The sequence below is a fragment of the Hippoglossus hippoglossus genome, chromosome 10 (assembly GCF_009819705.1).
Source record: "Hippoglossus hippoglossus isolate fHipHip1 chromosome 10, fHipHip1.pri, whole genome shotgun sequence".
Taxonomy (NCBI): Eukaryota; Metazoa; Chordata; class Actinopteri; order Pleuronectiformes; family Pleuronectidae; genus Hippoglossus; species Hippoglossus hippoglossus.
In genome coordinates this window covers 23,530,258-23,545,384 of record NC_047160.1, presented here as the reverse complement: position 1 = coordinate 23,545,384, position 15,127 = coordinate 23,530,258, and the positions used below count along the sequence as shown (strand labels likewise).

At 42.7% G+C, this 15,127-nt stretch overlaps 1 protein-coding gene across 16 annotated transcripts in view; it reads right to left on the bottom strand.

Annotated features, from left to right (window-relative positions):
* prom1a (prominin 1a) overlaps nucleotides 1–15,127 on the bottom strand; it is a 65,674-nt gene that overhangs the window by 32,441 nt on the left and 18,106 nt on the right. For 11 of the 16 annotated variants that reach the window (XR_004615171.1, XR_004615175.1, XR_004615176.1 and 8 more), the window contains exons 2-4: nucleotides 9,958–10,016; nucleotides 9,303–9,329; nucleotides 3,199–3,404 (exon numbers count right to left, since the gene is read on the bottom strand). Coding sequence is in view for 8 of the 16 variants with exons in the window: in XM_034597981.1 (XP_034453872.1) it covers nucleotides 3,199–3,404; nucleotides 9,303–9,329; nucleotides 9,958–10,016 (292 nt within the window). In the remaining 8 variants the exon portion in view is untranslated. The remainder of the gene's footprint in view (nucleotides 1–3,198; nucleotides 3,405–9,302; nucleotides 9,330–9,957; nucleotides 10,017–15,127) is intronic. The other 5 variants (XR_004615173.1, XR_004615174.1, XM_034597985.1 and 2 more) reach the window with 1 other exon arrangement.

The following is a 15,127-nucleotide window of genomic DNA, read 5'->3' as shown; positions in this document are numbered from 1 at the left end:
GCTCCCTGCAGCTCTACTCTAACCCAGTAAACATTACTCATTCATGTTTACAACCACAGCTTTTCGGCAGCTCCCCTGGGATTTGACCCAGCAACCTTCACAGTAGAGCGTGACGCAAAACAGACATTTTACTGCTCATCTCCTGTTCATTTTTAGTTTTACTGCAGCTGTTTTGCACATGAAGGCCAAAAACAATATAGGCAGACATGTTTTCATTGTTTATAAAGTGGGAAATACAATTTAGCGTATAATGTGCACATTTACACTATTTTATAATCGAGGAAACAAATGTGTGGCTCACTTGTTGAATGTTATATTCCAGGCAAATTCAATATGAACTGCTTCATGCGAGATTGGTCATTCATCCGGTGTGACTGAATCAACACTTCACCACTGTTTGTTTTTAGCGATCTCCTTTAGACAGTTTAAAAAGCTGCAGCTCAAATTCATTGACTCTAGGTTACCAAGGCAACTAGCCGGTTGGGAAACACCGACATGGCTGCACATACGAGGGGTTCGTCCCTGTTGGATGTTAAAACCAGACAGCGTTTGTCAGTGGCGCTCATGGATTTGACAAATGAGATAAAAGGGTTCTGAAGAACAAGCGATATCAAACCAGGAGGCCGATTGATCCTGTGCATTTACATTCGCAGCCTCTGACTTTGCTGCCGATGTGCATTATAGTAAATTGAATTAAGAGGAGGCAGTGAGGGGGGGGGGGGGGGGGGGGGGATTCATCTTAGTCATTCATACATTATGCTTATATTTTAGGTAGCGTGACATTTCTAGTAAAGCAGATAAATCCATATTGCAGATTGAACTGCTTCAATGCAGCGCACTCTAAAATATTATCTAAAGAGCAGTTTGGAAGTAAATTGACCTCCTGTGAAAAGGACATCAAGTTGGAAGTTAAAGTTAAAGTCTGGTGCTTTATATTTTTATGATAGTATTTTATATTATATCCGAATTTGTTTGGGATGAATACGAGAACTAAACAGACGTGTGCGTCAGAATTAAACCACATCGGAATCACGCAGCTTTGTTAACAAGACGTCAAAAGGAACCTGTGGATTTACATCTTACTTAGCTTTTGGTGCGTTCACTGTCTTCTCTCTCTCCTCCTCTATAGTCGTATTGTCCTCACCCGTACCTGAGCGTCTTTCTACTCCCTTAATCCAATTTTAACACTTCTCTGAAAATAAATATCCCCCCCTGCCACTCCTCTGTGGCCGGCTCTTAGCTTTTTAGTGGCAGTGAAAAGCAGCCTGGTCCGGGGCTCGGTACTCATCCCTGTCCTGCCTGTAATTGCTTCATTAGAGCCTCTGCAGCGTCTCCGCCTGGTAGCTCGGGAGATTTAATAAGAGCTCAGGCGATGCTCTCAGACTCCTGCGTCTGGGCTGCTAGGATATTGCTGTGGAATTTCTAATATCCGGGCTTCATTCCAACGAGGACCGAAAGTCAAAGAACATCAAACTAAACACATTCTTGGATCCCTTCAGTCAAGCACAAGACGAGGACGCCCTCCTAAGCCTTTTGTGCCGCGGCTACATCCCCGACGGCAACTGCTGCTCCCTCCACGGAGACGGCACAACAGAGCGCGGATTGAGTTCCTCTGGCTTCTCAGAGACGATTTCAGTGAGATAAACTGGACAAACAGAGATGTAATGTGCTGATATATAGAATAAACACACTAAAGCTTTAGTCCCAAGCATGTGAAGCCTAATACTGCTTTTGCCATCATTTTCCATTATCTTGTTTAATTTGAGACAAACCCGTCACTTACTTTTCCAAGATGGTGGCGCTCCAAGACTTTTTAGTTTGGGTTGATCAGTCAACAGACTTGTACTCGCCTTTAAACTCGTAGTCACTATTATAGAACTAGCTCTGGTTAGATCAGATTAATGAGGTTCTAACTAATAAATTCTGAGATGCAAACAATCAAAGAATCAATCAAACTTTGGAAATCTAGAACTTTTCCAAACAATTTTTTCTGAAATCCTTAATCATGGACTGTAACTAAAGATGGAAGACATGATAACTCCCTGAAAGTGAAGCCAAAACATCATGATCGCCCCCTGGTGGCTGGCTTCAGTATAGGCCATAAACTCTGCCTTCTACAAAAAGTAAAAAGTACACGTTAAATCATTTGTTTCCAAAGATGGTTTCTGTCATTTCAGGTAGTTCTAATCACACTAGTGTTTAGTTTTCTGGTAAATTTGGTTTTAATCAGTTAATTTCTGCTATGAAATGTGATTGACAGCTGAGACACTTGCAATTGGCTGAGCTTGTGTATCTGTGGGACCTCAGTTCCGCTTTCTGGCTCCAAATGTGCAAGATGGACGTGTTTGTACGCAGGATATTCTGGCTTCATGTCTGGATAGCGGGAGGAGGTGGAGACACATCGTCCATACGTGATGATGGTTAAAAGCAACTCAATCTAAAGTATTTTCCGCTCGGCTGCAGCTGCTGATCTCTGGCGAGTGTCAGAAAGTGTCAGTGATGTTTGTATCCAGTGATAGGAAACAGACGAGCACAGCACGGCAGCGCAATTCACAACTACTACATTGCAACAGTTAATTACAATTAGTAGTACTGCGTTACACCAGGAGCAATCTTAGGAGTTAATTCTGCTGCTACGCTCACTGCATTTCCCTGGAGCAGTGATATACTAGAACCTGAAAGGCAGGAGCAGGAGGTATACCAAGAAAATACCAAGGAGAATAGTACAAAACTGAGATGATGATGGTTTGTTATTGTTTTATATATGTGTATATATGATGATGATAATTATGAAATCGCCACAGTAAGTTAAAGTGTGAATTCCCTGCAGATTAGACCAAACACAAATATGAAGGGTGCTGTCACATAATATCTATATGGGGTCTTTTTGCTATATATAGCCAACAGCAGGGGGGATGGGGAAGGCAGGGTGATGACCAACATTTGTGTGTGTGAGTGTGTGTGTGAGTGTGTGTGTGTGTGTGTGTGTGTGTTTGCGTGTGTGAAAAGGACACACAAGATGAAAAGGGATGTATGTACAGTGTGTTTTTCCCTGGATGTGTGTAGCCTGCCTTTGTGCATGTAGCTTGTATATATTGCAGCATATGTATGCATTCATATACCAGTGCATAAAACACGCCTGCTTGCATCTTCGCTTGTGTGTGTGTGTGCGTGTGCGTGTGCATGTGTCCTACTCACGTGATGACCAGTGAGGTGGAGAAGAGCAGCGTTCCCAGCAGGCCGCGCCGGCAGTCTGCGTTCTTCCTCTGGCGCTGGTGCATCTCGCCGCCGCAGTTGTCGCAGCAGCGGCACATGCAGAAGAAGAGGCCGACTAACGGTATCAGGACGGCGAACAGCAGGCCCACCGCCGCACACACGAGGAAGCCTATCTCGTAGTAGATGGCCTGGGGTCAGCGTGGGGGGGGGGTGAGTGGAATGAAAAGGGAAAAATAATGAGATGAGGAATAAGGAAACATAACAGTGGCGAGCACGGCAATGAGATGAGGTGAGAAAAGGGCATCAGAGGTGGAAAAAGGGAGGAAAAGAGATTAAATAAAAAGAGGTGAGAATTAAGTGGTGGTGGGATTGTATCAGGAGAAGGGAGCGGGTGAGTCGGGGAGTGAGGGAGAGAAGAAAGGATAGATTAACAACGACATAAAGGAGAAGAAGGAAGGACACACACAAGGATGCTGAGGATAAAACGAGCAACAAATCTAAAAATATCTTGCAGGATCCCACTGCAGGAAATTCTCTCTCTACTCTTTGTCCAAAGGGGGATTTGTGGATAAACAAAATACACATTGCATAACACTAATCACTGCCGGAGAATCCTTTTCTTTCCGGTTCTTAAATACCACAAGCAAATTCAATAATCAACTCTTTAGATACAATATTATTCAAGACAGATGCCAAGACTCCTAAGAGCTGTGAGATGAAAACACAGCGATTCTTAAAGGTTGTTTTTACATGCATTTCCAATAAAGTGCCATATGCACCGAGAGGATAACAACATCTCAAGGATTATAGGAGTCAGAGCCGTCTACGTAGCCCCGTGGAGCAGCTTTTTTCTCACTCTAATGAAGGGGAAAAGCATATCTGATGAAAAACCTGCTTCAATAGGAAGGAACTACACAGCAGTTAGTGCTCTGCAGCGACGCTCCGCCCTATGAGAAGCACTTTAGACTCACATCAAGTCATGAAATCCTGATTTTCTGGAAACAAGAAGACAAATAAGCCCCCGGGGGTTGAGATGATTAATTACAACTGTTTCAGTGAGGTTCGTCCTTTTTTTAATAATTTCATAGCAGAGTGTCGCTAGGAGAATAAGAAGATGTGCTCAGCTGATGATGAAGTGGAAGAGGTTTGAGGATTCATGGGAAATTGAGGCAGAAATGAAACAGGTGAAATTATCTCTTGGCAGTATAATCACTTAACTCCGTCTTTATGGCTGATATTAAAGAATTGCATGATAAACTGACAAATAAACAGCCAGTGCACCCAGATTCAACTGATGCACTCTGATATAACAGCCTTGCATTCTGCCTGTATGCTAGTTACATCCCATTTAAAAACAATGAAGCAGAACAAGTATTAGAAACACTTCTCAGTATGAGGTAACCCCACTCGCCTCCAAAATGACCGTAAAGTTGAATCAATAGCTCTGAACGACGCTTTAAACTATAAGTAACCGTTAAACCTTCAGGTGAGAATATACTGCACTGAGCAGCTGGAGCTAATAAACTGGAAAATGTGCTCAGAGAAAATGCATCGAAGCTTGATTCTTCAGTATTTTCATTTCCCCTGTAAAACAACGTCAAACAAGTTCACAGACAGGGAAGTTGTGATGGTTAATAAACAGTTAAAGGAGACATATTCTGCTCATATTCAGGATGTTATTACTTGAGAAGGTTTAAAAGCTCTTATGTTCATAAAACACATCACTTTCCTCAGACTGTCCACTGCTGCAGCTCCTCTTTTCAGCCTCTGTCTCAAACACTTGGTTTTAGCTCCTGTCTCTTTAAGGCCCCCCCCCCCCACCTGCCTAGTGTACGCTCTGATTGGCCAGCTAGTCCACTCTGTTGTGATTGGCTAACCAATGTATGAAATGTCATTAGTAATGACTGGGAAAGTTCTCGTAAAAAAAAGCCACCTCAAGTTGGAACAACATCTCGGGCAGATAGTGAAAACTTTTGTAAATGAGTTGTCGAGTTGCTGACGTCATTAACTATATTAATATAAATTAAACTAACTGTACATCCTTGACAAACATCCACTTTTTAGCCAATACAGACGTTTTTATGATTAACATGCAAATTACCTATTCGCTTGTCAAACCTGTTTCTTTTTCTTTACTCTTTGTCACTTTGCAAATATTGGACAAATGTGTCAAGGTGTTGTTTAAACTGTCAAGACACATAAATACAAGATATTTTGTTTGCAGTGTCAATGTTTTTATTTCCCTATATTCCAACGACTTCACACCTCGGTGAACTGGGAACTTTTAAGGAGCTTGTAAAGGCACAGAAGCTTCGTTAAGGGGCGTGTCAGGCTAGCTGCTATAGGCGTCAAAATGAAAACATTGGACATTTTAACTTTGCAAACTTTTACACAAAGAGCCTAAAAGACACTTGAGGAAATGGAAAAACTGAACAAAGCATCTTATGTCTCCTTTAATGAGTGAGTAGAGGTCAGAGAGTTAATACATGTTGGTGAAGGGCAGTAAGATTAAAACACCAGGACTATATGTCAGCAAGGAGTTAGTGGAGGGATGAACTCGGCTGCATCTTCTGACTCAGGATTCCTCTTCGTCATCTATGAAATCCGCTCGTTCCTCAACCCAACGTCTCAATAAGCCGGGACTTTGATTGAATATTCGAAATATTCAAGGTGACTCGACACGATTTCTTACACATTTCTCCTGATGCGATGAGAGAGTTAACTTGTCGTGTTGGCAGACTCGGCTCCTCTACCTCCCCTTGTCATGTACGACAGCGCCGCCGCTTAATCTGCTCCTATCTGCACCGCACTCAGCACCGGCTTTGGAAATTGGCAAAATTGAATAGGGGGTTGGTAATTCCCACACCGTATGTAACTTGTCACAATGAAGCTCAATAGCGTCTCATTATAAAAGGATCAAAGCGGCGCTGCTACCCGTGCTCCTGAACGGACGAACTGCTCTCCCAGCTGATTCGCACTAATCTTAATCGCTCCGCGTAGGTCAGTGACCCTGCGTTCTCCGGGGACCTGCAGCTTTTACCTCTGAACATACAGAGAGAGAGAGAGAGAAAAGAAGTGAACATGTCAGAGAGAGAAAAAACTTGTCTCCACTTGATTTGAAAATCTTTATGAAAACTGGGGAGATCTCCCGCTGTGAGAATAATCCAAACTCCCAAAGCCGGCGTTTGGATGAGAGAGGATTCGGGCTGTGTCAGGGATATACAGGAGTTTACAAGCTGACACTCACACCCTTTCGGACCGAATCCAATTTTGGGGTCAGAGAACGGAGAGGACGGAACAAACGGCTCTGTCAAGATGCAGAAGAAAAGCAAAGAAGAGACATTGGACATCTGTTAGATACGAAACAGACGGCGTCCTCTGTCCATACTCTGCGTTAACTTCATCCATATTTGTCTGCGTCTTATAAAAAGCTTCAGGACACGGACAAAACAAACCAAACAGAGCAGTACCACTGGAAATCGTGGGGGGGCAGTGTTGCCAATAGTTCAAGAGATGACCGTAGAACTCGAGGAGGAACATTTGTACAATGGTGGAACTTAATATTGATTTCCTGTTTTGACTCTTTCTTAAGAGATGAATTATCAAAACCTCTCCCACCATCGACATGTTCGTTGTCGTCAATAACTCTTGACTCTGTGCTTCCCTCTAGTGGACGTCGTCTTAACAACCATGCCAACGTAATGGAAGTATGTGGGGCAGTGGCGGTTACGTCGTTTAAAACTGACGGTTTCCATTTTTGTACATCAAGGCAGCATGAATGAGCCTTCAAAGCACCAATGTCAGCCCATGCGTTGAGGGCATTGTGCAAATCTGAGCGCTCGCGTTGTCACCCGGCCTCTGGGCTCTCGCTTGTTATTGGGGCGAATCTTCACAAAAGAAGGACAAAATGTTTTATTTTCCCACCACCGCTCTTCAAGCGCCCGCAGCTCTGACTATTTTTGGAGCGTGGCTTTATCTTAACAAGTGCCCAAAAGAGGAAGATGACCTTCTAACGAGAGCGAACTGGATGTTGAGGTGGCAGCATGTGTGTGCGCGGCGAAGACATTTCTTCAGAAATCAGATTTCATCAAGGCGGCGGCCACAAGCTCTGCTGAAGTGTCCTCGAGCAAGATGCCGTCACTGAGTGTCAGCTAAATGTCTGAGATACACGAGCCGCTGTGAACGAATTAATGATGCGATTCCTTTTTGTTGGTTTTGTGTGTGTGTCCCATTTTGATTCATTATCCTGACTGGGATCATGTTGCTATTAAACTGGACTGGGAGCTGCAAGAGACACATGATATTCCCAGTGACATGATTTCCACACTAGCAAAAGGACAACAAATATTTATTGCACTTATTAGTTTACATCTTTATTTGTATTTATATATCTTTTTTATAGATTTTCTAACCTGTGCTTTTGCAATTCGATAAAGTTAATCGGGAAATAAAACAAACACAGATAGAAGCAAGAAAACTAAGAACGTCATTGTTTACCTTGTTGCTCTGTGTGTGTGATTTATAAAGTCTAAAGCTTTTGTCCACGGGCTAAATATACTTTTAATCCGGACTAAGATTACACAGGGCTTTCACCGACTAGCGAACCTTTTTAAGAGTGACCAGTTTAAAGGCAGCAAAGTTATCTGCTCCACTGGGTGCAGGTGTCACGGTGGTCAAGTGTTTAACACCGTCGTCCCACGCCAAGAAGGTGGTGGTTGTTGGCGAGTCGGCTGTTTTGTCTCTGTATGTAAACTGACCTCTCACCGAATTCCCCCCCCCCCCCGGCTAGAAATAAGCAATATCCACTCCTCACTGATGGATGGACTTTGGGGTAAAACAGTCTTTTAAGGCAAACTTTTATTAATTATTAATATCAGAAAGAACGGAACAAAACAGTAGCAGCTCGGACCAGAATGATACTCGACCAGCCACAGTCATAAATCGAATCCAGTCTTAAAACGCTCCACTGCAGAATCGAGGTATCGCCACAGTCATACTTTATTGACCCGTGCCTGTGCCCAACCTCTTTATCCAAAAGTAAAACTAAAGAAATATGATGATGAGGAGGCAACAGGATAATCTGCACAGGGAAGAGGTTCTAATTGATGTTTTCCTGAATGATCTGTTTGAAGCACTTAATAGGACAGATGCTCTTTTACGAAGCTGCGTCAGTGGTGCAGGTCAGTATGCGAAGATTTACAGTCGAAGAAAGAATTGTGCCAACATCAGCACGCTAAAGATCAAGTGTGTGTCTGTGTGTGTGTGTTAACATGTGGTTTATATACTTGCTGTGGTTAGTGTGGACAACAGGGAGGGAAATACTGCTGAGACGCAAATTAGCCGACCGACCAGCAGTTTCGAAAGGAATTCACTATACGACCACTGAAGAGTTTTAATGTTCTGCTCTACTTTTACACCCTGTCAGTCATTACAATCAGGAAAACTCAAAGAGCAGGATCGAGTTTGGGAGCGTGCGGCTAAAAGTACACTAAAAGTATTGAATTCACAGATTCAGCAGTAAAACGAGACACTTAAATTTACCACGCCAAACCCATGTTGGTGTTTCTTCCATTATATGTGGTTTGATAGGACGCTGAGAGGAACGTGGCAGTTTGTGCTGCACGCTATCCTCCTCTGCCCCGACAGGACCACGAGTGCTCAACAGAGAAAGAAAGAAAACAGGCTTTTATTTCACTATACGTCGAGTTTCCACTACACTCAGATGGACCGTTGCATTATCCCTGATTGCGATGATGCAGGAGGATCACAGTCAGTGACGAGGAGTCATTTGATGAACAAACGACGAAGGGGGTTTTCATCAGTGCCGCTGATGAAAGTCTGAGCAAGCCAAAGGGTGGGTGGTTGTGAGGTGGATGGTGAGGGATGGGTGGAAGTCGTAGAGCTGCACAACTAATCTCCTCTTCTCCAATAATGAAAATGTAGCCAATGCATAGAGGACACAAAGTGGTAAAGGATTTCTGCTTCAGCTGTGCAGCCCCACTGACTCGCATTGGGGACAGGATGGAGCAGGACGACACAGGGGGACGGGGGGTTTGACTGTAAATCCAGTGAAGTGCAGACTTTACCTGAAGGGTCAGCACTATGTTCTCTGGCTGAGGGAGGCCAGATCAGATGGAGAGGGCATGCAGAAGACAAAGGCAACTCAGCGTCAAAGAAAGAGCAAAGCCACAAAACAGAAACACGTGGATGAAATAGAACAAAAGCAACAAAAATAAAAGAAATTAAAGTATTCAAAACCCAGCATGCATATCCACATAGTTGCATTTTGAAAATACTGCACACAGACAGATGGTAGAATCCTCCATAATTAGGAAAAAGTATTTCCTTTAGGTCTCAGCCAAAAACAGAGAGCTTGAGGTTGTTAAAGTTGTTGTTTATAAAAAAACTCAGATGTTGTTTCGTTCTCTAAATTCATACATTTTGCCAGAAGCAATTACCGTTTCCTTTCTGGGGTCCCGGTGATAAGATCGCCTCGGTTTACAAAAGCTATTAAGACCAGAACAGTCACAGACTGCAGAGCGTCTCTCTGTGGTAATTCACATCATATATTGCTAGAAGTGATTAGAAAAACATGAGGCACTAAAGCAGACAAATAGATGCAGCAGAACAATGATTGTAAAACACACACACACACACACACACACACACACACACACACACACACACACACACACACACACACACACACACACACACACACACACACACACACACTCTTACCTTTTGATATTCCGTCTGAATGGCTCCAAACTTGTCCTTTGCCAGTTTGACGATAAGATCTGCAGCAACACAGAAACAAGAAAAGACACGTGAAGAGAACTGTTGGTGTTTTTCTGTAATAAAAATACAACACGCATGCTGGAGAGTTTCTACACGTTTCACAACAAGTTAAATACAAGACTTTTTAAGACCATAACGAAGGAAATTCAAGACCAATGACGAGCCCGACAGATATGAGGGAATATCCGAGTCCCAGAAGAAGCGAATAACTCTGGAAATGTCACGTCATCTTGGAAACTACAGACTAGAGAGAGTCGGAATCCAGAGTCGAGTGAACTGAGATCAGTTCTGACAATTCTGACATTTCTTCTAAAACATACAACGAATTACAACGAATCGTTAAATGAACTTTAACGCAATTACGACCATCCTAAACATATTTAAGACCTACTATATCTATTACCTACTATAATCTATATCATAATAACTGAACTTTTTTATATATATGGTCCAGTGGTGTGGAAACTTCCCTGAGCCAACAGGAGCAGAATATAGTTTTTGTGAGAAGTAATTTCTGTCAAGCTGAAGCAGCAAGTTGACACTTTTGACAAGATGGTGTCGGGGGAGATCCAGACGCACACTGACACTGCAGTGGCCCTTCATCCGCTGCTCTTCCCTCCGGGCTTCAGGCCGGGCCAAGTCTGACAGTGTGAGCAACTCCTTCATTATTTATCAGTGGACTGACATCGTGTTAGGATGCTGTCGATAGCCTGGTTCCTTCTGAGTCCCGGAGGAACCCTAATTAAGTCCCGCATGACGAGAAGGATCATCGTCGTTATTGTTAGAATGATGAAATGTCAAAAACTAATTCCTATCAACATCGGTAATGTCTGGGAATAACTGTATGAAAACAGCTGTTGGACGATGTATCGGTTGATAAAAATCTAAATCTATATAAAAATACGAGCCTTCCACAGACATCAATATCTGCGTTTATAAGTTTCCTGATATGAAAACAGAGTAAACCATGCTGAAAAGATGTGCATTTATGTTTACATTTCACACAAAAATGTATATCTTAATTCAAGTTCTATATATTTGTATTTTGTTTTTAATTCTTGGTATTTATATTCAGGTTTAGGGTTTATTTACAAGAAATTACATGATTTCTCTGTCACAAAATCTTGGGAATCATTGCCAACTGTTTTTTAACATCGGCCAATATATTGGAATCAGACATGTTTTACCCCCTAACATCAATATCTGCATTCGTCCAAATCGGTTGTTCTCTAATTAGCAGATTATGTGCTTCACCTGGACCATTAAAGCTGTAGATGTGGAATCAAAAATGAATAAGAATAACTGCATTGACGCTCTAGTCCACGTCTTCACACCTGCATGTGTTTGAGCTAAAGACAAATAATAACTTATATAAATAAAACCTAGTTCCTGAAGTCATAGGTTTCCTGCTGGTTTAAAACTATTTTAGAACTTTGATCCGGTTCGATCAAAACAAAAAGATGAATTCCCTGAAACACAACAAATCAAACCCGGTCTGACACTGCTCCCTCCCACGTCTCCACCTGCTGCAGTTCAGGCTGTGACTCATCAGATAAAGATGACAGAGGCAGGAAGTCTTCTCACAGGCGAGAGGTTTCCAAAAATAAGATGTGAAAACACTCTCTGGGTTTTTTTGTTTCTTTCTTCTGCAGCAGCAGCGTTTCTTCACTGAGGGAAGAACACATCCCACAGAAGAGATGTTTGATTCATCACAAAACAGACTAATGATTCTTGCCTATAATCCAAAGCATGAGATGTGTGTTAACATGAGGCAGCTCCAGGGTCAGACATCAGCCGATGTGAGGAAACAGAAGAGCTCCTCGTTAGGCGCGATCACGTCTAATTGCCTTTTTATTGAAACATTTATTGATGCAGGATTATCAAGTCCTGCATCCGCACTTTAGTAAAACCACATGTGGTGGAAGCACAACTAGAACTGGAGTTACTTACTGTGCTCGCTAAAGACAAGTCTGACAGTCGCCTCTGCAAAGGAGTTTACATTTGTTTGTTGTTTGTTTGTTTGTTTGTCAGCAGGATTACGCAAAAACAACTGAATATGGGCAAAGAAACAGATCCAGGAAGTTTCTTTAACATTGTGAGACAGGGTGTTCTTGACATTTTCACCAATTTCCTCTGGAATAATTCATGGATCTTCATGAAAATATCAAGGCATATTTAGAGGACTTATATCTACGAGTGCCTGTAACTTGGTGCAGCTTGACTGAATTTGAGGTTGTTTGCTGGTTTGTTCGCTTGTCAGGGGTTGATGGTCCAGAACAGGAACTTGACAAGTCTGTCGGTTATCCTTCTCGCTGTCTTTGTTGAAATGATCACGTTGTGGTTTGAATGCAGTTACCAAAGTCGCTCCACTACCAGAAATCACTTCTTTGCCGCTCTAGATATGTGTCTTCACTTTTAGAACTATATCCCAATGAACATGACATATTTGATGTGACATTTAAGGGGACTGCATGGGCTCTACTGAGTGTCAGAGCTGAAGTCTGTGATCCACTGTTCCCACCGTGTTCAGTAAGAACAGGGCTGTTGTAGGTCAGCCTGTAAATGTGCTGTTTGTTTCCAGCTCCCATGTTAGTCCCTCCGCCCTCACACGGCTGACGGCAGCAACTATTGTGTGTCGCTGGTTGTGTTGTAAAACAATCCGGCCTCTAGGGAGAAAAATAAAAAGCACCGAGCTCAGCTATCATCTTCTCTTGTTGTAGTGAAGCTTTGTGTGTTTCTAAGAAGCTCCTGACCTTGTGGTGAAGGTGTGTTCAAAGTCCCCTTTTCCCCACAGGATGCAAACTGTAACCGAGGTAAACAAGAAGTGCACTATCATGCACCAGGCCTCAGGGGTGGGGGGATATTTTAAAACATGAGAAGAGATGGTTCAGTTCTGTGCTGCTCTCACTGAGAGACAGAGGATTAACGAAGATTACAACTGCAGCAATTAGTCAATCGATAGAAAATCAATTAGCACCTGTTTTGATAATGTGTAGTCATCTTAAAAAGGTCAAGGGTCAAGGTCAACTCTTTAAATAATAGACCACAATAATGTCAGAAAATTACATCATGCTTAGTTCAAATATCTCTGCATCTTTCGAAGTTATAGACTCGACCTGCAGCTCATAGAGATCGAAAAATGATTTATCTTCACCTGGTAGAAACCAGAGTGATGTTCACACAGCACAGTGAAACGTTACAGGAAGCAGGCTGGAGTAAAGACTGGATTCTGGGGTTCACATGTCGACTCCAGGTTCAATCATCAAGTCCTGACACTTCTAAAAACCCAGCTAAGGTCTGGTTGACAGAATTCAGTGAAATCCCAGCGGCATGAACGATTTCTCTGGAACCTGTTAGTCGGTGCAAATGAGTTTTACATTAACCACGTCGCCTGGAGCGGCAGCGGTGAAAGCTGAGGCTAATAAATGAATAGATGTTTGGGACATCAGCCAAGAGAGGATGCATCAGGAAATAAAGGAAGCAGTGAGAGGACGGATGGGATGAAAGAGAGACGGAGGAGAGAGGAAGAACAAAGAGAGGATGAGTGAGGAGAAAAATAGGAGAGGTGAAAGAGAGAAAAGCGGAGAGGAGGGAGGGCTGGATTGAATCCAACCTCCGTTTTCCAGTGAGAGGCATTTAATCCCTCTCCATGAGCGAAAAGCTCACTTGATGGGAGAGTTTCCACCCACGTTTAACTCTCTCCTGTCCGTCTTGTCTGCTTGAACATGAACGTATCCGTCAGGACGCTGCGGCCTCTGACACCTGAACACTGACCTGTGGTCTGTTTGTCCACCTTTCAGAAGTCTGCACTAACTGTGTAGGTGTGTGGATTAGGAACTGCGCTTTCAGCAAAATGCAGATTCAAAATAGAAATGTAAATGTACATGTGGAGATATATCTATGTAAATGTAAATACAGCAGCAGACGGGTTCCGTAGCTTCTCGGCATCGAGACTTTACAGCAGATTCAATGAAGCTTTGCATGGAGCTCAAGATAAAGAGGCGAGATGAGTTTCTTCAGTTTCACAGGAGAGGTTTCTCTCGCCCTGAGGAATCCTGCAGCTCTTTGTTGGTTCTGCTGCTCAGCATCGGAACAACAGGGGAGAACAAACTTGTCACGGTGCTGAACACTTTCAGAACTTTTTTCCTCACCAGGGTGGAACACTTAATGAAGCATGTAGTATTTATTACAGTAGCACATTTGGCTTTGAGGAGGAGGAGGCTCAGTTATGTTCCCAGTTGTGTGGATATATGAATTTGTCAGTTTATAATCTAAGTTTAGATTAAACGCAGAGTGAGAGTTTCTTTTATTCCAGATTTAATGAAGGTAGAGAGAGAAAAGAGGTTGTATAAGGTCACGTAGATGTCAGTGTTCCTGCTCCTCTTCAGTGATACTTGTGTTTCTGAATCTTTTTATTATTGGATTGAATCCTCCCCAGCTCAGCTCAGTCAGGATCCCCCCCCCTCACCCCCTGACAATGGTTCTTACAGTGATGGTTCTATAATGAGACGGTCAGTGTAACCCAGAGGACGTCCTGTGGTTGTTACCGAGGCAGAGCTGTTGAGATGTCTGACCTTTGTAAACGCTGCGCCGAGCCTCTAACAGCTTCAACCATTCAGGAATATCACGTAACATACGCTCTATGAAAAGCCAATAACCTCGTCCCTGTGGGAGACTCAGCTTTTTCTTCTCAAATAAATGTCATGAAAAAAACCACAGGTCTTGTTAACAATGAAGCTCCTGGTGGGACGAGACGAGCAGGGGAGTGTTGACGTACTGAAAATAAAATATAATTGTATTGAATCTCTGGTTTAGTCTTTTACAAAAACTCGTGTCTCGTCTTCACCTTTTATTGAAGATGGTTCGACTTTGACACTCAGGCTCTTATTATTCTTCGCTTGTAATGTTGGGAACCAGAAAATAAAAACTTTTGTCTACTGCTGCACTTGAAAGATCTGTTTGAATGAAAGCACTTGCAGAATTGAAAAGATAAATAGAGAAACTGTGTCATTGTCTCTCTAATGTTGACAACACCACACAACACAACACACACAATATGATTTTATACTGTAGACGTTTAAGTTATAATAGATTTTTGACAGTTTTAGAA